The following is a 21929-nucleotide window of genomic DNA, read 5'->3' as shown; positions in this document are numbered from 1 at the left end:
GAGGTCACTGCCAGCAGATGTGTACTAAGGAAAGGGAGAAAATAATAAGAGTGTATGAAAGATTCATCTAAAAGAAGAGAAAATGAAGTCAAAGTTTAGTATAGCAAGCAGCAGATGTAAGGAGCCAGAGATTAATACACAAACACATTAAACATAAAAGACACAAAACTCCCTTAAAACACATTATCAGACGAGGCATTCTAAGTTCCGTTTTATCTGGCAACATAATGGACGCCTTAGTCCAAGTCCGTCCTTAGTCCTGGGCTCAGACCAGGTCACGTGAGAACAACTCACTCAAGGAAATAAAACGTAATGTATAACCAATCAGAATTCACTTACAGATCACCCAAAGTAAACAATGGAGCGAACAGAGGGAGGTCGTGCCCAGTCTCCGCTCCTCTCCGGGATTCTGCTAACGCTAACCTCACAAACGCCGGACCTGGGAGGTGTCACCGCCATCTGACCAGAACGACACAGACTGAGTGAGGTGGCCAGGAAACCCATCTCTCCTCAGCTCGCTCCCAACCGACAAGGCCACCTCACTGGTAATTACCTAATACGTGCCTAATAATTACTTACCTGATGCTTATTGTAGCTAATATTTACATCATCATTATTTACCTAGCAATAACTACCTAATCGCATATTGCTAAGTGGTTTGTGGAAACACAAAATTAAGAACAGAGTCCCAATCTTTCTAAAACATGCCCGTGGTAACTCCATGTTTAACTCTGCACCGGGAACAGCGCTGTAAAACACTCCTGAACATGTGCGTCTCAGGTTCACCTCTGCAGGACGGGCACCGCCAAAGGGAGGCCAAGGCACAGGCGGGAGGCCCACTGGTGACGTCAACACTTTCCCCGACTTTCCCTCTGAACAGGTATTCCTCCCAGAACTGAAAATGTCCTACCAAGAACTCTAATCCTGTCAAAGAAAGGCACCAAGGACTTCAAGGGTCGCGTAGAAAGCTGGCTTTCAGGAGCTTATTCTCTAAGTCGTAGAAGATTTAAAAGCCAAAGTCTCGTGTCTCCACCTTTGAAGAAAAGTTTCACAACAACAGCCCCATCCGGGCCGCCTGCGTCACTCATGGTGACAGCATGGACGTGAGTGCGCAGAGGCTGGGCGGCGACTGGGGAGCCACCCTCTCGGGCGGGGATCCCTCTCTTCTGACACCACGCAGGGCTCCCCTCCAGCCACACTCCTGGACTCTCCAGAGGCCAGAGGTTCACGCCTCCTGGCCCTCCTCCCTCCACGCTGCTCCTAACCAGTCACTCTCCTGTTGTCGCTCCCTTCTCTCCAAACTGCCTACAGCTGTCCCTTCTGCCCTCACTTCTGTTCTGCACCCTCCTAACCCCCAATCCACCTTGCGCCTCACTCTAACTCAGGACAAGGGGGAGGTGTGGTACGCATTCCAATTCCTTAAAGACTTTCTCTTAAATCTACAGTTTCACACGTGCTTCCCAGGAAGGCAAGACCACAGGGTCACGTGACAAAGCACACTGGGTGGTTAGAGTTTGAGAAATTCCAAAATTAAGAAACCTTCCTAAGTCTGTCATCTTCCCACTTTCAAACTCATGAAAGCTAATCAACTCTTTTTGCCCCCAACTCTATCAATTACCCATAAAACACACATTTAGGGAATGCTATTCCTAACCACTGACTAAAATACGCTACGCAAAGTTGTTATACTAAATCTTGTAGCCAAAATAAATTTATACAGAACATAATTATTAAATCGCTGGGTGAAAATTTACCTCACCTACATTCATTCAGAAATTAAGACCATAATCGCCAAGTGTGAGTTTGGAGCTGGGGGGTGGAAAGCAAGATTTTCCTTAGAGTCAAGTTTATCCCATGGAAGCGTCTTTTTACAGATGTTAAGATCTAAGACATTCTCTCTTCGCTTCTACAATGCTCACGTTTGATCATTTTTATAAGTAGGATAAAAGAATGAGAGCTCGTGACTTACAAAACCCAATGAATACACAGGCAAACTCTACTGGACTTCTCTCAAGGGATGTTACACAGGCTTTCAAAATTTTGATGAAAAAGTCACAATTATCTACTGCGAAGACTTTAAAGAGTGCATTTTAAATCACACATGTTACCTGAAAGCTCCGTACAGTGGTCTGTACCAACAGACAAATGAGCAAGGAGTGAAAAGCAAGAACCACAGGATACTCAGTCCAAAATCAACTCCTCGCGTGGGGTCAACACAAAACCAGGCCAAGCAGCCGAAGATATTCAGAAACAGTGTCACAGCGTGGACTGTGGGATCACAAAAGAACAGAGAGAAATGCTTACATTCAGCAGGTGAATTCATTCAGCAAAACCATAAACAAGAAAACTTCTAAGAGGAAAGGTGTCCTCCACATTTCCACTTAGCATTTTTCAAAACACTGCTGTTTCTCATTTGGTTTGAAAACAAAGTATACACGGGAACCCAAGTCCTCATACATGCCCTGTCTGCCAAAAATTCTGTGGCCTCTCCTCTGCATGGAGAACTCTGCACCCAAACCAGAGACGCAGCAGCTCAAGGGCTTCTGAGAAGGAAACACGCGCAGGTCTCGGATTCCTAGTCCCAAGGGAGCCTGCTAGGAGAAACAGCAGAAACACTAGGACCCCACGCACGTCACCCCTGTAGTGAGAACACATTCCTTTAAGGGTGTTGAATGTGCTCACACGCTGAATCCAAGTAAAAGTGATGCTAAAGGTAAATTATCAATGCAATAAAACACGCCAACCAAACACTGCCTGAACGAAAGTGAACAAATGGAACACTCATTGAGGGTGAATAAAAACCCCAACACACAGTAAGAACAGATGTTAGAATTGCTTCACAAACCAAGAAAATTCACCATGAAACAGGGCAGAGCCACACCTGGGAGAGCTGGGAGCCTCTCTCCTCTGACCAACAGAGCCTCGGGGAGGGGTGAGCCCCAGAGGTGTGGGGAGGTGGGGGGGGGTGTGTGACAGCAATCACAGACCCTCGGGGAGGGGCGAGCCCCAGAAGTGGAGGGGATGCGTGACAGCAATCACTGAGCGTAGGGGAGGGACGAGCCCCAGAGCAGGGCAGGGGTGCGTGACAGCCATCACTGAGCGTAGGGGAGGGACGAGCCCCAGAGCGGGTGTGTGTGTGTGTGACAGTGATCACTGAGCGTAGGGGAGGGGTGAGCCCCAGAGGTGGGGGGGATACATGACAGCGATCACTGAGCGTAGGGGAGGGGCGAGCCCCAGAGGTGGGGGGGGGGAGGATGCATGACAGCGATCACTGAGGTTGGGGAGGGACGAGCCCCAGAGGTGGGGGGGGGTGCATGACAGCGATCGCTGAGCGTAGGGGAGGGGCGAGCCCCAGAGGTGGGGGGGGAGGATGGGTGACAGTGATCGCTGAGCGTAGGGGAGGGATGAGCCCCAGAGGTGGGGGGGAGGATGGGTGACAGTGATCGCTGAGCGTAGGGGAGGGATGAGCCCCAGAGGTGGGGGGGTGCGTGACAGCGATCACTGAGCGTAGGGGAGGGGCGAGCCCCAGAGGTGGGGGGGGGAGGATGGGTGACAGCGATCGCTGAGCGTAGGGGAGGGGCGAGCCCCAGAGGTGGGGGGGGGAGGATGGGTGACAGCGATCGCTGAGCGTAGGGGAGGGGCGAGCCCCAGAGGTGGGGGGGGAGGATGGGTGACAGCGATCGCTGAGCGTAGGGGAGGGATGAGCCCCAGAGGTGGGGGGGGAGGATGGGTGACAGCGATCGCTGAGCGTAGGGGAGGGATGAGCCCCAGAGGTGGGGGGGGGTGCGTGACAGCGATCACTGAGCGTAGGGGAGGGACGAGCCCCAGAGGTGGGGGGGGTGCGTGACAGCGATCGCTGAGCGTAGGGGAGGGGCAAGCCCCAGAGGTGGGGGGGGGGTGCATGACAGCGATCGCTGAGCCCAGGTCCGGGACTTCCCGCTTCCCACTGGGGGGCTGCAGGGCTCAGGGGCCGCAGTCCCAGGGAGACTCTCACATCACTCCATGCCAGCAGGGAGCCCCAGGCTCTCTGATGCCCTGACTCACAACCCTGCCCCTCAAGGGAAGGCTGCACACAGATCTCCAAGACCATGAAGTGGCCCCTAAGGACTCAGCGGCGTCCAGCGGCCTAAAGAGTTCTAACTGCTGACCACGCTCTGACTTGAATCCCAGCCTCCAGGGCAGTGGTTCTGAAGGTTATCCACCGACTCATTAAAGGAAGAGAGAAATGTGCGTGTGGGATGCTGTGCTTCTCAAGTCTGTAGGAAAACGGAATTAAAATACCAGTGCATTTCTCACGCACATCTGGCAGATCCTGCACACATTTTACAGTGCACAAAATTCTTAAGATGAAAAAATATCAATTTATTTTATGTAATCTCTCTCTCAAAACTTTTTTCTGAACGTTTTCATTATAACCAACAAGCATGATCACTGAGCCCCCAGCTGTACCCCAGGGAAGACTAATATGACCAGAGCTCCTTACTGACAGATGTCCACTCACGCAGAGGCAAGGCAGTGTGACACACATGACTGTGTGAGGCAGTGTGACACGCGTGACTGTGCATGGTGTGTGACACACGTGACTTGTGAGGCAGTGTGACATGTGTGACTGTGTATTGTGTGTGACATACGTGACTGTGTGAGGCAGTGTGACACATGTGACTGTGCATGGCATGTGACACGTGTGACTGTCAGGCAGTGTGACATGTGACTTCATGGTGTGTGACACGCGTGACTGTGAGGCAGTGTGACATGTGACTGCATGGCGTGTGACACGTGTGACTGTGTGAGGCAGTGTGACATGTGACTGCATGGCGTGTGACACGTGTGACTGTGAGGCAATGTGACATGTGTGACTGCATGGCGTGTGACACGTGTGACTGTGCATGGCGTGTGACATGTGTGACTGAGGCAGGGTGACGTGTGACTGCATGGCATGACATGTGTGACTGTATGAGGCAGTGTAACACGTGTGACTGTGATGCAGTGTGACATGCGTGACTGTGTGAGGCAGTGTGACACGTGACTGAGGCAGAGTGACACACGTGACTGTGCATGTCAGCATGTCAGTGTGACACATGTGACTGTGTGTGTCAGTGTGACACATGTGACTGCGTGCTGATTCCAGCCCAGCCTGAGTGAGCAGTGGCTCTGCGCTGACAGCCCCAGGGGAAGGCCCCTGTGTGTTCGTGGCCTGCACACCCAGACCTGGTGTTGGGAGCACAGCTCTGCACACACAGCGCGATGCACTGTGCGTTACAACACAGACAGCTTACAGCGCCGTGTCACCTCCTGCACCCAGTGGTCTCCAACGTAGCTGGCTTCTTTTTTCCCTTTAAGGTTTTCAGTGTTAGGATTTATTTATTCATTCATTTAAAAGGCAGAGAGACAGATCTTCTGTAGGCTGGTTCACTCCCCAGACGCCCACAACAGCCAGGGCTGGGAGCCAAGAACCGACCCTGGTGTGCCATGGGCGTGACAGCATCCCACGTACCTGAGCACCACACCTGCAGCCCGGTGCTGGCGCTGGCAGGACTGGACTGGAGAGCAGGACTGGCAGTGATGTGGGTGTGGCCTCCCAGGAGCCGTGTTAACTGCTGGGCCACAACGCCCGCCCACTTTTCTTTGTCTTTAAATTCAAGAGTACATTCAAAAAGGTGGAGACTCGTTCCATGGGGATATTTCAAACTGCTCCGCTTTGTTTATGGGATAAATTACTTGCTTTGGGCAAGGATCAGACCTTCATCATATTCCGCTTAAAGTTATGTGTTCATTTTGGTGCTGAGCAGGGGTTGTAACGAGGAAATACAGGCCTGGCTTCCAAAGCCAAGCTATCCAACCCAGTCCTTCTCGTGGGACACTGTTGGGCAAGTTACACAAACTCTCTAAGCGCGGGCTTCCCCATCTATACCACCAAAGGACAGAGCTGGCTCGCAGGACGCGGGAAGTGGATGCAGTAATCCGCACTGCGGTACGCACAGGGTTAATCCTTAATACGTGTCAGGCTCTCCCCTAAGGGGCACAGCTGGAAGGCGGCCAGCAACGGGTGACGCTCCCTGAACCTGAGGCACGGACTGAGCTGGCGCTTAGCCCTCCTTCCTCCCTTCCACACACAAACCTAACTGGCACCCCGAGTCCTCTTTCACGGGGTTCACAGATCTGCCACCGGAACACGGGGAGAACGTGCGTTATTTTTAAGGGGCCCAGAGGTGAATGTTTCTCTCTCTTCACAGATGTATTCACTTCCTTATTCATTATTTGAAAGGCAGAATGACAGAAAGAGAGGGAGAGAGGGAGGGAGGACTTCCAGCTTCAGGTTCACTCCCCAGACGGTCACAGCAGCCAGGGCTGGGCCAGGCCCAAGCCAGAAGCCAGGTCCTCCGCCCGGCACTGGGTGGCGGGGACCCAGGCACCCTGGCGCTCTCTGCTGCCTTCTCAAGGGCATCAGCAGGAAGCTGGGTGGGGCCGGCAGTGTGGCGCCACCTGAGGCGCTGGCATCCCACGTGGGCACCGGTTCAAGTCCCTGCTGCTTCACTTCCGATCCAGCTCCGGCCACTGTGGCCATCTGGGAGTGAACCAGTGGATGGAAGATCTCTCCCTCTCCTTCTGTCTCTGTAGCTCTGCCTTTTAAATAAGTAAAATAAATCTTTAAAAAAAAGAAAAAGAAAGAAAGGAAAGAGTAGCCAGGACTAGAAAGGGCACTCCAACTGGGGACGCCAGCACTGTGGTGGCAGTGTAGCCTGCCGCACCACCACACTGGCCCCAGAAGGGAAATGCATTTCCATGACAAAACAGAGCTACTTTCAAACAATCCTCCTCCGTGGCAAAGTAATCTGTGCTTTAGCTAAAATTAACTACCCCATCCTATCTAGATTTACTAAATTCCTTGTGCAATTTCCTTCCAATAGTTTTCTTCACAAAAAAAAAATCTAAAATGCTGGGCCAACTGATACCATGTGAAAGATACACATATATAAATGTAAATGCACCTGTAACAGATTATTTAAAATGGGTTGCTGGCATGTGCCTCGCTTACTGGAGGAGACAGCATGCCACACCAGAGCCAAGGCTGAGCCAAGTCCAAGCGCAGGTGAAGCACCCAATCCAAGAATCCCACATGTGTGGCAGAGACGCGGCTCCTGAGCCCAGCCTGCTACGCCCAGGGCACACACGAGCAGGCAGCTACAGCCGGGAGCAGAGCCAGGACCTGCATCACCACTCGGATACGGAAGGCAGCTGACCCCATAACTGCTCAGCTGAAAGCTCGCCCCACACCTTTGACCCCAAAAATATTGATTATTGAGGGTGGAGATTCAATAAAAGGTACTGGATCAAGAACCAAATCTTTAAAAAGTAGCTAAATGTAAGAGTTTCCAACAGTGCTATCCACAGGGAATCACCTCTCTCAGACCAAAGTAACTGCACCTAAGTGAGGCCTGGTCCTGCAGGCCGTGATGTGGCACAGCAGCCCAGAGGCTGTGGGACAGCTGCACCCCCCAGGACAGTGTCTGGCTCAAGTCCTGGCTCCCTCCTGATTCCAGCTCCCTGCCAATGCACAGCCTGGAAGACACACAGCGGTCACGAGTGGCTGGCTTCACACCACCCAGGTGGGAGCCCTGGCTTCAGCCTGGACCAGCCCTGGCCGTCGCAGGCACTTCAGCAGTGACCCACTGGACAGATCTCTGCATGGCCTTCCATCTCCCAAATGAATAAAGTGACTTATTTCTAAACTAAAAGGAACACACCTCCAAGACTTTGACGGAAAGGCCTTCATCTATCTGTGGGGTACGGCAATGGGTCTCACCAATCACTGGAAGCACAAATGCACCCCACAAACCACCCAGCACCTCCCTCACCGATGTGACCACACCCAGCCAGCTTGGGACCCTCTGCTGGAAAAACAAAACCAGGAGTGGGTGGCAGTCTGTGTGCAAACAGGCAGGCTGCGCAGGGCTGCCTACAGGCTGATGTTTCGTCTGCGTTCCAGCGCCGGGACTGCGCACCGCGACCCGAGCGGCGTCCCCTCTCTGTTCAGGAAAACGTTCTGCATCAGCGAGGTGCCGTCCATCACAGAAGTATGCGTGACCATGTGAAAATGAAGCAGCCTTGGCTCCAATCTATTAACAAATTACAGTTTTACAGTATTTCATGCTGCTTTTAAAAACAGCCACAATGCCTGCATTTAACAAGTTTTAAAATACGCTTCCTCAACACGAAAATGGTGTGCGTGATTCTTTTGAAGCAAATGAAGCTTAGATAGCATCTTTCAAGAAAAAAAGGATTACTAGAAAATTCTACCCATGTGACAAAGAAGCTGTCACCTCCTCAAGACAATGCCAGTTCTCGATACATAATTTTCCTCAGCCAACGACTGTGTGCCCCATACAGGATCGTGTTAGAGTATTTAGACAATGCGTTTCACCTCTAACAATCACAGTCATTACTCTGTCTGCAGAACAAGGTGACTGCCGCACTGTGCACCTTGGCGAGAGGAGGAGGAGCTGAGCGCGCGCGGGCCTGCTCTGTACTCACACATCCACAGGTAGTACATGAGCTTCACCGTCTTCTGGAACTCCACGGGGATGTCCACGGAGAAGTCCTGGTAGAAGCACGGCCCCACGGGAAAGCCGGCAGGCAGAGGCGGCCAATTATTTTTTCTGCCTGTAAATTAGAAGCAAAATGTTATTCACACCACAACAAATGCGTTCCATTTTTAGGTTTTTGTTTCATCATTTTAAAAAGGACACTGTATCTCTATACTCCCACCACTTTGAAAGCCAAGCTTTGTATTTATTTAAAAAAAAAAATCTTCTCCAAACATCATTGAAGGAACGACAGACGGTAAAATAATCGTCCAGGATGGGATCCCAGCACGTGCGGCAGGACCACTTCCGTGGAGGAGACACGAGCAGCGTGAAGGAAGCGCAGAGGCGGGTCTGCTCGGCCCACGGGCCTCACGGCCGGCGTCAGCGGCCTGGCGTCCTCACGCCTCGGAGGAGACCCTGCTGCAAGCCCTAGCCCACGCGGAGAGGAAGACCAGCTCCTGAGTCGCTCACGTCATCTGTCAACTCCAGGAAGAAACCAAGATTCAGTCAAAGCCCCAGAGTCAAATCTGGAATCAAAGTCTGGAAGAAAGCGATACACACAGGACCCAGGCAAGAAAACCGTCAAACTCGGAGAAAACACAAAAAAAAAGCTACGAGAAGGAAGCTGAAGAATCCTAGCACCCTCGGAAACCTGGAGAAGAGCAACTCAAACTGTGAGGAGAGTGCCAAAGGTGGCTCCCCAAGGAAACCAGCCTGAGAGGACTGGGGAATTAAAAGTTACACACACAGCAAGAAGTCAGAGCATGAAAACAGAGGGTAAAGACAGCACCCAAGGCCATTATTCCGGCTGTCTACCCCTCTACTTGTGACCCACACCGCACAGACCCCCGTGTGACCCAGCACGTCTCCCGCGCACCAGGGATCACAGCACAGCCTCCACACAGCCTGAGAGCGGGGAGGAGGAAGCCGGGACACGGGCAGCCGACGCCACTCGCTCAACCTCTCCCAACCTCTCCCGGGGGACAGCGGCCGTGCCACCCTCGGGGGCCCTGCGGCAACAGCTGCTCTGAGGTGCAAACCCTGAAACTCACCAGCACACTGTGCCTGTGGTTAGCTCCCACCTGCGCTACCCCGTCCCAAAGCCGCTCTCGCGCAAGTACCTCGTGTTAGTCAGGGTCAGCACCCAGGGCGATTTCAGCTACAGGTGCCACCCAACTCTGATGCCAAGAAACCCTTCAGCTTCTCCCCTAGGGATTGTGTCTCTGACGCCGTAAGATCGCCCCGGGGCAGGCAGCCCTGTGCGGCCTAGACCCACACATTCCCCGAGAGCTCCCTGGGTGCCCCTGCGCAGGACCCAGACAGGCCGACAGCGGCTGACTCCGCTTCCCAGGGCCCGTCCCCAGGGGCTGGGAGCCGACGCCTGCCGTCACAGCCTGAACAGACCTCCCAGCCGTGTGGCACACACAGCCCGTTCTCACGCGCACGGTACCTGTGGAGGCTCTGACGCTGGCCGAGTCAATCAAGAGCGTCACACGGAGGACGCACTCCAGCACGCGTGTGATTTCACAAGCTCAGCCGGCAGCTGACACACCCCCCACACTCCCCAGGAGGGGAGCGCTGCATGTCACCACCAGGGAGAAGCGCGGCGCCCACAGGGACCTGCCACCTGCACAGAGGAGCGCTCCACCCCCGGCCGAGCCCCCTGCAGCCGACACAGTGTCACCTCCGGCCGAGCCCCCTGCAGCTGGCACAGCGTCACCCCCGGCCGAGCCCCCCACAGCCAGCACAGTGTCACCCCCAGCCGAGCCCCCTGCAGCCAGCGCAGTGTCACCCCCCAGCCAAGCCCCCTGCAGCCAGCACAGTGTCACCCCCAGCCAAGCCCCCTGTAGCCAGCGCAGTGTCACCCCTGGCCGAGCCCCCTGCAGCCGACACAGTGTCACCCCCGGCCGAGCCCCCTGCAGCCGGCACAGCGTCACCCCTGGCCGAGCCCCTGCAGCCGACACAGTGTCACCTCCGGCCGAGCCCCCTGCAGCCGGCACAGCGTCACCCCTGGCCGAGCCCCTGCAGCCGGCACAGTGTCACCCCCGGCCGAGCCCCCTGCAGCTGGCACAGCGTCACCCCTGGCCGAGCCCCTGCAGCCGGCACAGTGTCACCCCCGGCCGAGCCCCCTGCAGCCAGCGCAGCGTACCCCCCAGCCAACGCAGTGTCCCCCCACCCGGCCCTGGCGAGCCCCCTGCCGCAGGCGCAGCCCCCCAGCCGTCCGAGGGTACTACCGTGCTGACTGAGGTTCTGCATCTCCCGCTCCCGCCGGTCTAACTCCGCAGCTTTCCTTTCCAGCTCCTCTTGGCGCTTCAGCAGCTCGGCCTGGGCCAAGGCGTGCTCCTAGACAGACAGACAGCGCAGCCGGTGAGCAGGTCAGGGGTACAGGGCGTGGGACCGCCTCCCTGCTCTGTGCGAGCAAAGCCTTGCTCGACTGTCCTAAAATCCACAGGCGCTCTGCAGAGTGGGTTCAGAAAACACGGTGGGGGTCATCTGGTCTCCTGCGTGGGAAAAGCCCCCGTGGAAACACCGAGCCCATGGCGACAGACGCCACCGCTCTCCTTAGAGCATGGTCCGAGGCCGGCGTGGGGCGACCTCTGTGCCTCACTGAGAGCCAGGAAGGAGGGCAGTGGAGAGAGCTGAGGGCAATGGATGAAAAGAAAAAGGGGGAGTGAACTGGGCCTTACAAACTGGGTCAAACACAAGAGGGCTTTGTAACGTCGTCCAAAGCACAAACAGTGAAATAAAGACGCAGTCAAGAAATCCCAGTGTACACCTCCGCGTGCCCTCACCCGACACCAGTATCTGTTCACAGGCACTGTGCCTGGACGCACCCTCACCCCCTACTGTCCGTGGCTCAGCCATGGACTCACTCCCAGCAACATCGGTTACTGTGTTAGCCTGTCACTGTTAGAGTACTGCGCCAGTACCATGCACTGGGAACTGCACCCCAAGATGATAAATGAATTCAATCATTACAACAAAAAGCACACATTATAAACTGACCAAGAGGAGCAGGTACCGACAGTCAGAAAGCTAAGACAGATCCAAAAGTGAGCTGAGAAATGAGAACACAGCACACGGTTACTGCACGGGACTGACCTTGGCGATCTGCGTGTAAGCGGGGTGCTCTTCGGTGGGCTTCATGATCGCGGGCTGCGTGTTGGGTGCACTGTGCATTTTCACACTGCCTGGCGGAGGCTAGAAAGAGGAAGGACAAATTCCATTACAGAAGGGGCCAACTCAGCCTCTCACAGAAGACCCAGTGACCAAAAGAAAAAAGCAAACTCCACCATCTGCCCGTCTTCCTCTCCTGCCCTCCCACGGTCAAGTGTGCAGAGAGCTGCTTCAGGCTCACTCACTCCGCATCTTGGCCGTCTGGCGGCCTCACCACACATGTCTCCAGGATATCACATTTTAAAAAAATCTTTGGGGCCGGCACTGTGGTGTAGTGGGTAAAGCCGCCACCTGCAGTGCCGACATTCCACAGGGGCACCAGTTCGAGTCCCGGCTGCTCTACTTCTAATCCAGCTCTCTGCTGTGGCCTGGGAAAGCAGTGGAAGATGGCCCAAGTCCTTGGGCTCCTGCACCTGTGTGGGAGACCAGGAAGAAGCTCCTGGCTTCAGATCGGCACACCTCTGGCCACTGCAGCCATCTGGGGAGTGAACAAGCAGATGGAAGACTTTCTCTCTCTCTCTTCAACTCTGCCTTTCAAATAAATAAGTAAATCTTTAAGAAAAAGCGTTAAAGTATTTCTCTATGGTACATTACGGACAGCACCGAGGTTTTTTGCTGACTCCAGCCCGTGGCTTCCTGAGAGGCACAGAGCAGACTCCTGGTCAAAGCCACTCACGCAATGTGGAAAGAGAAGAGGGCAGGCTTGGGAAGACAGAAAATAAGCTACACAACGTCCGCTCTGCCACCGACGACCTGCAATGTTTGAGCGCAGCTGCAGGACCAAAAGACAGGCACGAGTCTACAAAGTCTGTCCGTGAAGGACAGGTTAAATTACTGCGCATGCCTACAATGCCGCCACCAGCAGAGAGCTGGTGCTTTACAAAAGGGAAGGAGGAAACAAGAACCTGCAAAAGGAAGTTCAAGGAACACAGAGTTAAAAAACTGCAAGCAACTAGCTACGTAGCACGATTTTACCCTGCACAGCTAACGGCAGCCCAGAAAGCAGAAGGCAGTCACCACCAAGACTCCCAGTACAGCTCATTCTCAAACCTGCATGCAGAAGTAAGGACTAAGAATGGGCCACACAGTTTTGAAAAAGAAAAAAAAAAAAAGTTAGATTGCGAGACCAGTGATATCAAAAGTTACTATTAGGCTACAGTAACTAAGAATGTAGTATAGGGGCCAGCACTGTGGTGCAGCGGGTTAAAGCCCTGGCCTGAAGCGTCGGCATCCCATATGGGTGCCAGTTAAAGTCCTGGATGTGCCTCTTCCGATCCAGCTCTCTGCTGTGACCTGGGACAGCAACAGAAGATGACCCAAGTCCTTGGACCCCTGCACCCGCATAGCAGACCCCGAAGAAGCTCTCGGCTCCTGGCTTCTGATCGACGCAGCTCCAGCCGTTGCAGCCATCTGGGCAGTGAACCAGCGAATAGAAGACCTCTCTCTGTCTCTAACTCTCAAACTGTCTTTCAGGAAGGATGACCAGCAAACAGCGCTGGGACACAGAAACAACCTGCTAGCAACAGTAAACTTCGAGCAGACGAGAAGTCAAGGCAAATGATGGAAGTGGGGACGTGAGAACCCTGTGAACTGCGCAGACTGCACCTGGGGACCACCTGCTGCTGCCCTGTGGGGCAAAGCCACAGCCATGGTCACCAGGATGTGGGGACGGAAGCCCTCACCAGAGGGCGCTACGCTTCACCGCACAGAAACCCGGAGCTCTGACACAGGCGTTTCACAATCAAGCCTGAAGAGCAGGGTGTAGAGACGGCAATACACGCTACGGGCAGTAACTTCACACACAAGTCAGAGACAGACCGATGGGCTAATTGCGAAAGTGAGCATGAAACCCCTAACTGGCAGCCGCAAGTAAACAATTCCTATCTCATTAGCAACCAAAGAAACAAATTTTACTTAGACATTTATAAAACAATTATTACTACAGGACTACACATTTTGAAAAAGATGTAGTAAAATAAGCATTAATATAACAATCCTATGACAGAATTTGTCACATATATCGAGAGCCACAGAAATATTTATACTCCATGTCATGTGTAGCTGGTCTTTAAAAATATTTTTAAGGAAATAATTCAAGATATTCACAAATGTGTACAACAATGTTCACTGCTGCCTTATTTATGAAAGTAAAAAGGCAGAAATCCCCCCAAACATCCAACGGGAAAATGGTGCAAAAATCATGATTCACCAATGAGAATACATTACGCAACTATTAAAGGTTCTGAAAAAATATTTACTGAAATGAGGAAATTTGGGCAAATTATAATAAAAGTAAGTTATAAAAGAGGCTGAATATATACTATAATCCTAACTTCATTTTAAGATATAATAAAAATATATCAAAATACTTAATACTAGTAAGATTAAAAGCATGTTATATTTTTATATCTACTATAATTTTTTTAAAAGATTTATTTATTTGCAAGTCAGAGTTACACACAGAGAGGAGAGGCAGAGAGAGAAAGAGAGAGAGAGGGAGGTCTTCCATCCGCTGGTTCACTCCCCAATTGGCCGCAACAGCTGGAGCTGCGCCAATCCGAAGCCAGGAGCCAGGAGCTTCTTCCTGGTCTCCCACGCGGGTGCAGGGGCCCAAGCACTTGGGCCATCCTCCACTGCCCTCCCAGGCCACAGCAGAGAGCTGGATAGGAAGTGGAGCAGCCAGGTCTCAAACAGGCACCCATATGGGATGCCGGCACTTCAGGCCAGGGCGTTAACCCACTGTGTCACAGCGCCGGCCCCTACCATAATCTTTTAAAATCACCAAAAGAATCACAAGTCCTGTGTACTCCCAACATTGCAGATAACAGGCAGAGAAGCTACAGTGGGTCAGTCCTATTCTCCAGTTATAAACACGTGGTCCCAAGCTTTGTTGGTTTAGTAGGTGACAACAATGTGAGGATGATGGAGAAACAAGCCTGGCAGAGTGGGCTTGGCAGCAGAGCTCAGGAAAGACCCGAAGCAATGACTTAGCCGCTCCGCCAGTTCAAACTTCACTGAAGGCTTCACTGTTTGAATAACAAAGTCTGAGAACAACAACTCCTGGGTGTGGAGGAAGGTGCAGTCAGACCCATCTGTCTGATACGCTGAACTCCTGGGTGCTTGAGGGATGACAAGAAACGCTGGAGGGCCGGCGCCGCGGCTCACTAGGCTAATCCTCCACCTAGCGGCGCCGGCACACCAGGTTCTAGTCCCAGTCGGGGTGCCGGATTCTGTCCTGGTTGCCCCCTTCCAGGCCAGCTCTCTGCTGTGGCCAGGGAGTGCAGTGGAGGATGGCCCAAGTGCTTGGGCCCTGCACCCCATGGGAGACCAGGAGGAAGCACCTGGCTCCTGCCATCGGATCAGCGCGGTGCGCCGGCCGCGGCGGCCATTGGAGGGTGAACCAACGGGCAAAAGGAAGACCTTTCTCTCTGTCTCTCTCTCTTACTGTCCACTCTGCCTGTCAAAAAATAAAAATTAAAAAAAAAAAAAGAAAAAAAAAAGAAACACTGGAGAAGCACAAATCTCCGGAAACATTAATATTAATCTAACAGCAGCTATCCTCATCACTTCTCATTCACAATGTTAGTGCTTCTCTCTGGTATTTCCTTGGCCATAACGCACTCGATCAGACACCACGAGCCACGGACACCTCCGGAAGATGGCCTCTTGCCCTAATCATCAAAGACCAATTCTGATGACAGTCCCAAACTCTTCCCAACTTTTCACTTCCGCACACATGGACAAACACACAAACCACACTCAAATAAGCCACTCAGGACTTCCTTTTCTGGCAACACAGCAGAACACGCGTATCTAGAGACCCTAGAACATGAAACCTAAAAACACAGGATCAAATTTCTTTTCAGGAATATGGTACTGGAGCTGGCGCCGTGGCAGGCTGCCGCCACAACCACCAACTTGCAGATCTGTGCCCAGAATTCACCTGACCCAAACTCAAATTCTCGGTACAAGGGAGCCCTGGCTGGGACCAACCTCAGGCACCTGGCAAAGGGATACAGTTTAAAAACAGGCTTCAAAGAATTTACAGATAGAGGTGCAAGTAACTGGCTTGTGGTTCAGACGCACAAAGAAATAAGGCAACATGAGCAAACCAAACTACAAAGTAAGACCTGAATTCATCAGAATTATCAGGTATAAAACAGGTATATTTAATAAACAAATAAAAGAGTGTGTTCAGGGTGGTGACAAGCAGGTTAAGCCACGGCCTGCAGTGCCGGCATCCCGTATGGGCACCAGTTTGAGTCCCAGCTGCTCCACTCCAAATCCAGCTCCCTACTAATGGGCCTGGGAGAGCAGTGGAGGACGGCCCGAGCTCCTGGGCCTTGCACATGCACGGGAGACCCAGAAGAAGCTCCAGGCTCCTGGCTTCAGCCTAGCACAGCCCTGGATGTTGCAGCCTTTTGGGGAGTGAAACAATCAATCAATCAATCTCTCTCTCTCTCTCTCTCTCTCTCTCTCTCCTTCCTTCTTTCTGAGTAACTCTGCCTTCAAATAAATAAATAAATCTTTTAAAAATAAAGAAATAAAAGAGTGTTACAAAAGTCTGACTGAGTATCAGGAGAATGTCAGAACTGACCAATTCCTTAAAATGTGTAACTGGAACTTCTAGAAAGAATAACTAATAACTGAAACCACAAACCTGACACACAGGCTGGAGAGGAAGCAACAAGGAGATGAGGACCTACTTAGGGAAACAGAAGTGGGTCTAAAGAAAATTACCCAGAATGCAGCATGGAGAGACCAAAAGATGGGACAATACAACACATTACGAAAATGATGATATTACGAGGGAGAACTGGGAACAAGGAGAATGAGGGCGAGCCCGTGCTCACACTGGTGTGAACCCCAACTCTCAGACGCCAACCTCTGAACCCAGGGCGGGCACCGGTGCGGCACCCACTGTGCTCAGAAGTCCCTGCCTCTCTCAGCCGCGCACATGCTGACGCCACACCTGAACCAGAGACGGCACCAGCGCACCAACCGGGATGAGAGCCACTGCAGCCTGCCCAGCCAGCACCCTCAGGCCCAGGTACAGGTCAAAGTTTCCAATACCAAAGTCACTCGGCAGAGTCCTCGGGCAGAGACTGCCACTAGCAGACGCACAGAAGTCAAGGCTTGGACACAGAGACGTGAAGCACGGAAGCAACACAAGTTCCCAACCGCGGATGACAAAGAGACAGAACCGGAATTTCCTGGAAAGGAACTCAAGATGATAATCTTAGGAAAACGCAGCTGCTCACCAGCATCCCACATCAGCACCAGCTCATGTCCCGGCTGCTCCACTTCCCATCCAGCGCTCTGCTGTGGCCTGGGAAAGCAGGGGAAGATGGCCCGAGTCCTTGGGCCCCTGCACCCGCGTGGGAGACCTGGCTCCTGGCTTCAGATCGACCCAGCTCTGGCTGTTGCATTTATTTGGGGAGTGAACCAGCAGACAGAAGACTTGTCTCTCTCTCTCTCTCTCTCTCTAACTGTCCTTCTCAAATAAATAAAAATCTTTAAAAAAAAAAAAAAGTGAAAGAGACTTTAAAAAGCAGCAAGAGCATCGCATCACACATCAGCAGCCCCCACACAGTCAGCAGATTTCTCAGCAGGAGCCAGGCAGGCGCAGGAGAGAACACTGACGCGTTCTAAATGCAGCAAGTGAAAAATGGCTACCCACAAACACTACATCCAGCAAAGATCTCCAAAAACGACGAGAGGGGACGAGGTTGTGGCGTAGCAGGTGAAGTTCCCACCTACAACACCCAACCCCGTACGGGCACGCTGTGTCCCCGCTGCTCCACTTCCGACCCAGCTCCCTGCTAACGGCCCGTGAAAAGCAGAAACAGATGGCTCGGGTATCAGGTCCCCTGCCACCCATGTGGGACACAGAAATGCCTTGGAGGGTGCTGAGGCCGAAGCAAGGGGGAAGTCAACACACAGTCCAACCTGTAGTTCTTCAAAATCGAGATGGCAGTGGGCCCATCACACATGTTGCTAGTATGAAGGTTAGAAGTCAAAACCGATCAAAAGCAACTAAAGCTACAGTTAGGTTGTTTAGGAATTCACAATACAGAAACAGGTAAACTGCGACGTCAAAGTAAACTGTGGGGTGATGGTCTAAGTCTAGGGCTTATTTAATATAATAGAAGTTAGGGCTGGCGCCGTGGCTCACTTGGTTAATTCTCCGCCTGCAGCGCCGGAATCCCATATGGGCGCCAGATTCTGTCCCGGTCGCTCCTCTTCCAGGCCAGCTCTCTGCTGTGGCCCAGGAGGGCAGTGGAGGACGGCCCAAGTGCTTGGGCTCCTCCACCCGCATGGGAGACCGGGAAGAAGCACCTGGCTCCTGGCTTCGGATCGGCACAGTGCCAGCCGTAGCGGCCATTTGGGAAGTGAACCAACGGAAGGAAGACCTTTCTCTGTGTGTGTGTCTGTCTGTCTCTCTCTCTCTGTCTGTAACTCTACCTGTCAAAATAAAAAAAATTTAAAAAAATAAAAAATATAATACAAGTTAAGCTATTATCGGCTAAAACTGATTACGGTTTTTGTTTGCTTTCATTAACTTTATTTGCTTTGTGAAGGGGGAGAGAGAGATTGATCTTTTATTAAGATGTATTTCATTTATTTGAAAGGCAGAGGAAGAAACAGAGAGACACAGAGACATAGAGAAACTTCTTCCACCTGCTGGTTTGCTCCCCAAGTGGCCCCAAGGCCAGGGCTAGGCCAGGCGGAAGCCAGCAGCCAGGACTGTCATTTAACTCTCACAGGTGCAGGGGCCCAAGGACCTGAGCCATCCTCCACTGCTCTCCCAGGCCACAGCAGGGACTGGACCAGTGCCTGGACAGGACGTCAGCACTGCAGGCAGGGGCTCCACCTGCTACACCACCGTGCAGGCCCCAAGTTCAGTCTCCAGTCTGCTGATTCACTCCTGCAATGGCTGCAGCAGACACAGCTGTGCCAGGGCTCAGCTACGGAGACGCCACAGTTGCTGGCAGCGGCTGTGCTCGCTACACCACAAAGCTGCGCCCGCTAAATGATGTTTTATGTAAGCTTCATGGTAACCAGAACACCAAAACCTTTAGCAGCCATACAGATGAAAAAGAGAATTGAATTAAGGCTTAGTACTTTAAAACAAATCTAAAAATCCCAGAAGTAGACAACAAGAGAGGAAGACAGGAACAAAGGACCCACAAAGCAACCAGAAAACAAACAGAACGGCAGCAGTGAGTGCTCAACACGCAGCGGTGGCTGTTCACAGTAACTGCGGGGCTGAGCTTCCTCCTGCAGTGCCGGCTTCCCATACGGATGCCAATTCGAGTCCCAGCTATTCCTCTTCTGATCCAGCTCCCTGCTATGGCCTGGGATAGCAGTAGAGGATGACCCAAGTCCTTGGGCCCCTGTACCCACGTGGGAGACACGGAAGAAGCTCTTGGCTCCTGGCTTCAGATCAGCCCAGCTCCAGCCGTTATGGCCATCTGGGGAGTGAACCAGTGGATGGAAGCACCCCCGCCCTTCCCTTGTCTGTCTCTGTCTCTCTCTGTCTCTAACTCTGCCTATGCAATAGATAAATAAATCTTAAAAAATAAAAAAGTAAGCTTAAATGTAAATGATTAAAAAAAAAACAAGATCCAATATAAGCTGCCTACAAGAGACAAACTTAACTTTAAGGACACACACAGGCTGAAAGTAAGTCAGAAACAGATACTCCATGCAAACAGCAACAAGAGTGAGTAGACTGGGTACCCTGATTCCTGATACAGAAGACTCCAACCCGAAGACTGTCACAAGAGACAAGGGTCATTAGTTAACACCAGGAGTCAACTCAGCAAGAAGGCGAAACCATTATATAGATGCAACCACACTGGAGCATCTGAACACAGAAAGCAAACGTTAACAGATACGGAGAGAGACAGAGAGCAGCGTGGTGAAGCGGGTGACCTGGAACCACCCACTGTGATCAACTAAACAGAACACACGGAAACGGTGCGCTTGAGTGGCATTGTCGACCAAACGCTCCTAACAGACACATACAGAACTCTCCATCCCACAGCAGCAAAATACAACTTTTCTCCAGGACAGAAAGTAACTTGGGTGACAAAATAAACCTTCACCAGTCTAGGGAGACTGAAATCACTTCTAGTATCATTTCAGACCATCTCCGTATGAAATCAGAAATAATCAACAGGAGAAATTTTGGAAAACTAAACGTGAGGAAATTAAACAACATGCTCCTGAACAACCAACGTGTCCAAGAAATCAACATGAACCACAGAAGCAGGACACTCCTAACACCTGCAGGGTGTTCCACCAGGAAGCTGACAGCGAGAACAGCTACAGCAAAAAGGAAGATTCCGCATGGACTAACGTTGCGTCTCAAGCAACGAGAAAAAGAAATAGGTTGGCCAGCGCCACGGCTCACTAGGCTAATCCTCAGCCTGCGGCACCGGCACCCCGGGTTCTAGTCCCGGTCAGGGCGCCGGATTCTGTCCCGGTTGCCCCTCTTCCAGGCCAGCTCTCTGCTGTGGCCAGGGAGTGCAGTGGAGGATGGCCCAGGTGCTTGGGCCCTGCACCCCATGGGAGACCAGGAGAAGCACCTGGCTCCTGCCTTCGGATCAGCGCAGCACCGGCCACAGCTGCAATTAGGGGACTGAACCAACAGAAGGAAGACCTTTCTCTCTCTCTCACTGTCTAACTCTGCCTAGCCAAAAAAAAAAAAAAAAAAGAAGAAGAAGAAGAAGAAATAGATGGGAGATCAGGGAGAAAGCAGAAAATAAAAATCATAACAGAAATAAACCAGACACAAGAAAAACACACAGAAAGAAACAAATAAAACTAAGCTGCTTTTCTGAAAACAAAACTGACAAACTTTCAGGTAGTCTAATTAATTAAAAAGATGCACATAAATAAAATCAAAAGTACATGTACAAGAGATTATGGGACACCTCAGCCATAGAAAGGACCACAGGAACAATCGTGAACAATGACAAGAGTACTTCCAGAGGTTCGTGGAAAATTAACTGAAAGCTAAGCTCACGCTGGTGCCACCTGTGTCCAGGGCCCACTCCCCGGGCACACTCCGGGGACCTGCGCCTTACCCCTGCACCTAGGCAGTCTCTGGACGAGGGACAGAGGGCACCGTGTGGGCACCGGGTCCCAAGCACAGCAATTCTGCAACACACGCACCCGGGGTGGGGGGGTCTTCACAGTCTGTGAGAAACCTACATCATGAAAAGATACGCCGACCTCAAGAATGAAAATAAACTTATCTCTTAACTCCACTTTCCATGAATTTTTTGAAGAACCCAACAAGATGGGTTAGCATACAGGAAAGGCATAAATTCCTAGAAAAGTGACAGAGTGGACCAGGAGGAACCGGAAGCCAGGACAGATCAGTAACAACGAGACTGAAGCAATCAAGTACCTAACCCAGGACCACACGACAGGCTGAACTCTACCAAACATGCAAAGAATCCGTGCCAGAACTTCCTAACTCTTCACAAAAAAAAAAAAAAAAAAAAAAAAAAAAAAAAAAAATACAGAAAGGGAAAGCTTCCAAGTACATGTAAAAGGCTAGCATCACCTTCATCCCAAAGACAAAGGCAGAGCAAGAAAAGAAAACTACAGGCAAATTTCTGTAATAAAACTGATGCAAAAACCGTCCATACAATCATCTCTTCCTGTAGATTATATGACTGTGTATGTGAAAGACTCTCACAGATGCCACCAAAAAAAAAAAAAAAAAAACTGCTCGGGGCAGACACTGTGCCAGTGCATGGCCACCAGCTCCTGGGCAGACACTGTGCCAGTGCATGGCCACCAGCTCCAGGGCAGACACTGTGCCCACTGGATGGCCACCAGCTCCTGGGCAGACACTGTGCCAGTGCATGGCCACCAGCTCCAGGGCAGACACTGTGCCCACTGGATGGCCACCAGCTCCTGGGCAGACACTGTGCCAGTGCATGGCCATCAGCTCCAGGGCAGACACTGTGCCCACTGGATAGCCACCAGCTCCAGGGCAGACACTGTGCCCACTGGATAGCCACCAGCTCCAGGGCAGACACTGTGCCCACTGGATAGCCACCAGCTCCAGGGCAGACACTGTGCCCAGTGCATGGCCATCAGCTCCAGGGCAGACACTGTGCCCAGTGCATGGCCACGAGCTCCAGG

The 21929-nt window shown here is 52.0% G+C and overlaps 1 protein-coding gene across 1 annotated transcript in view; it reads right to left on the bottom strand.

Moving 5' to 3' along the window:
- The window catches only part of SCAMP1 (secretory carrier membrane protein 1), a 95725-nt gene that overhangs the window by 31865 nt on the left and 41931 nt on the right, over window positions 1-21929 (bottom strand). Inside the window, exons 3-6 of the mRNA XM_051837592.2 lie at window positions 11688-11786; window positions 10820-10928; window positions 8533-8661; window positions 2109-2268 (exon numbers count right to left, since the gene is read on the bottom strand). Coding sequence (XP_051693552.1) covers window positions 2109-2268; window positions 8533-8661; window positions 10820-10928; window positions 11688-11786 — 497 coding nt within the window. The remainder of the gene's footprint in view (window positions 1-2108; window positions 2269-8532; window positions 8662-10819; window positions 10929-11687; window positions 11787-21929) is intronic.

The sequence above is a fragment of the Oryctolagus cuniculus genome, chromosome 14 (genome assembly GCF_964237555.1).
Source record: "Oryctolagus cuniculus chromosome 14, mOryCun1.1, whole genome shotgun sequence".
Classification (NCBI taxonomy): Eukaryota; Metazoa; Chordata; class Mammalia; order Lagomorpha; family Leporidae; genus Oryctolagus; species Oryctolagus cuniculus.
Note: the sequence above shows the minus strand (reverse complement) of the source record. Positions and strands in the feature narration are given on the sequence as shown.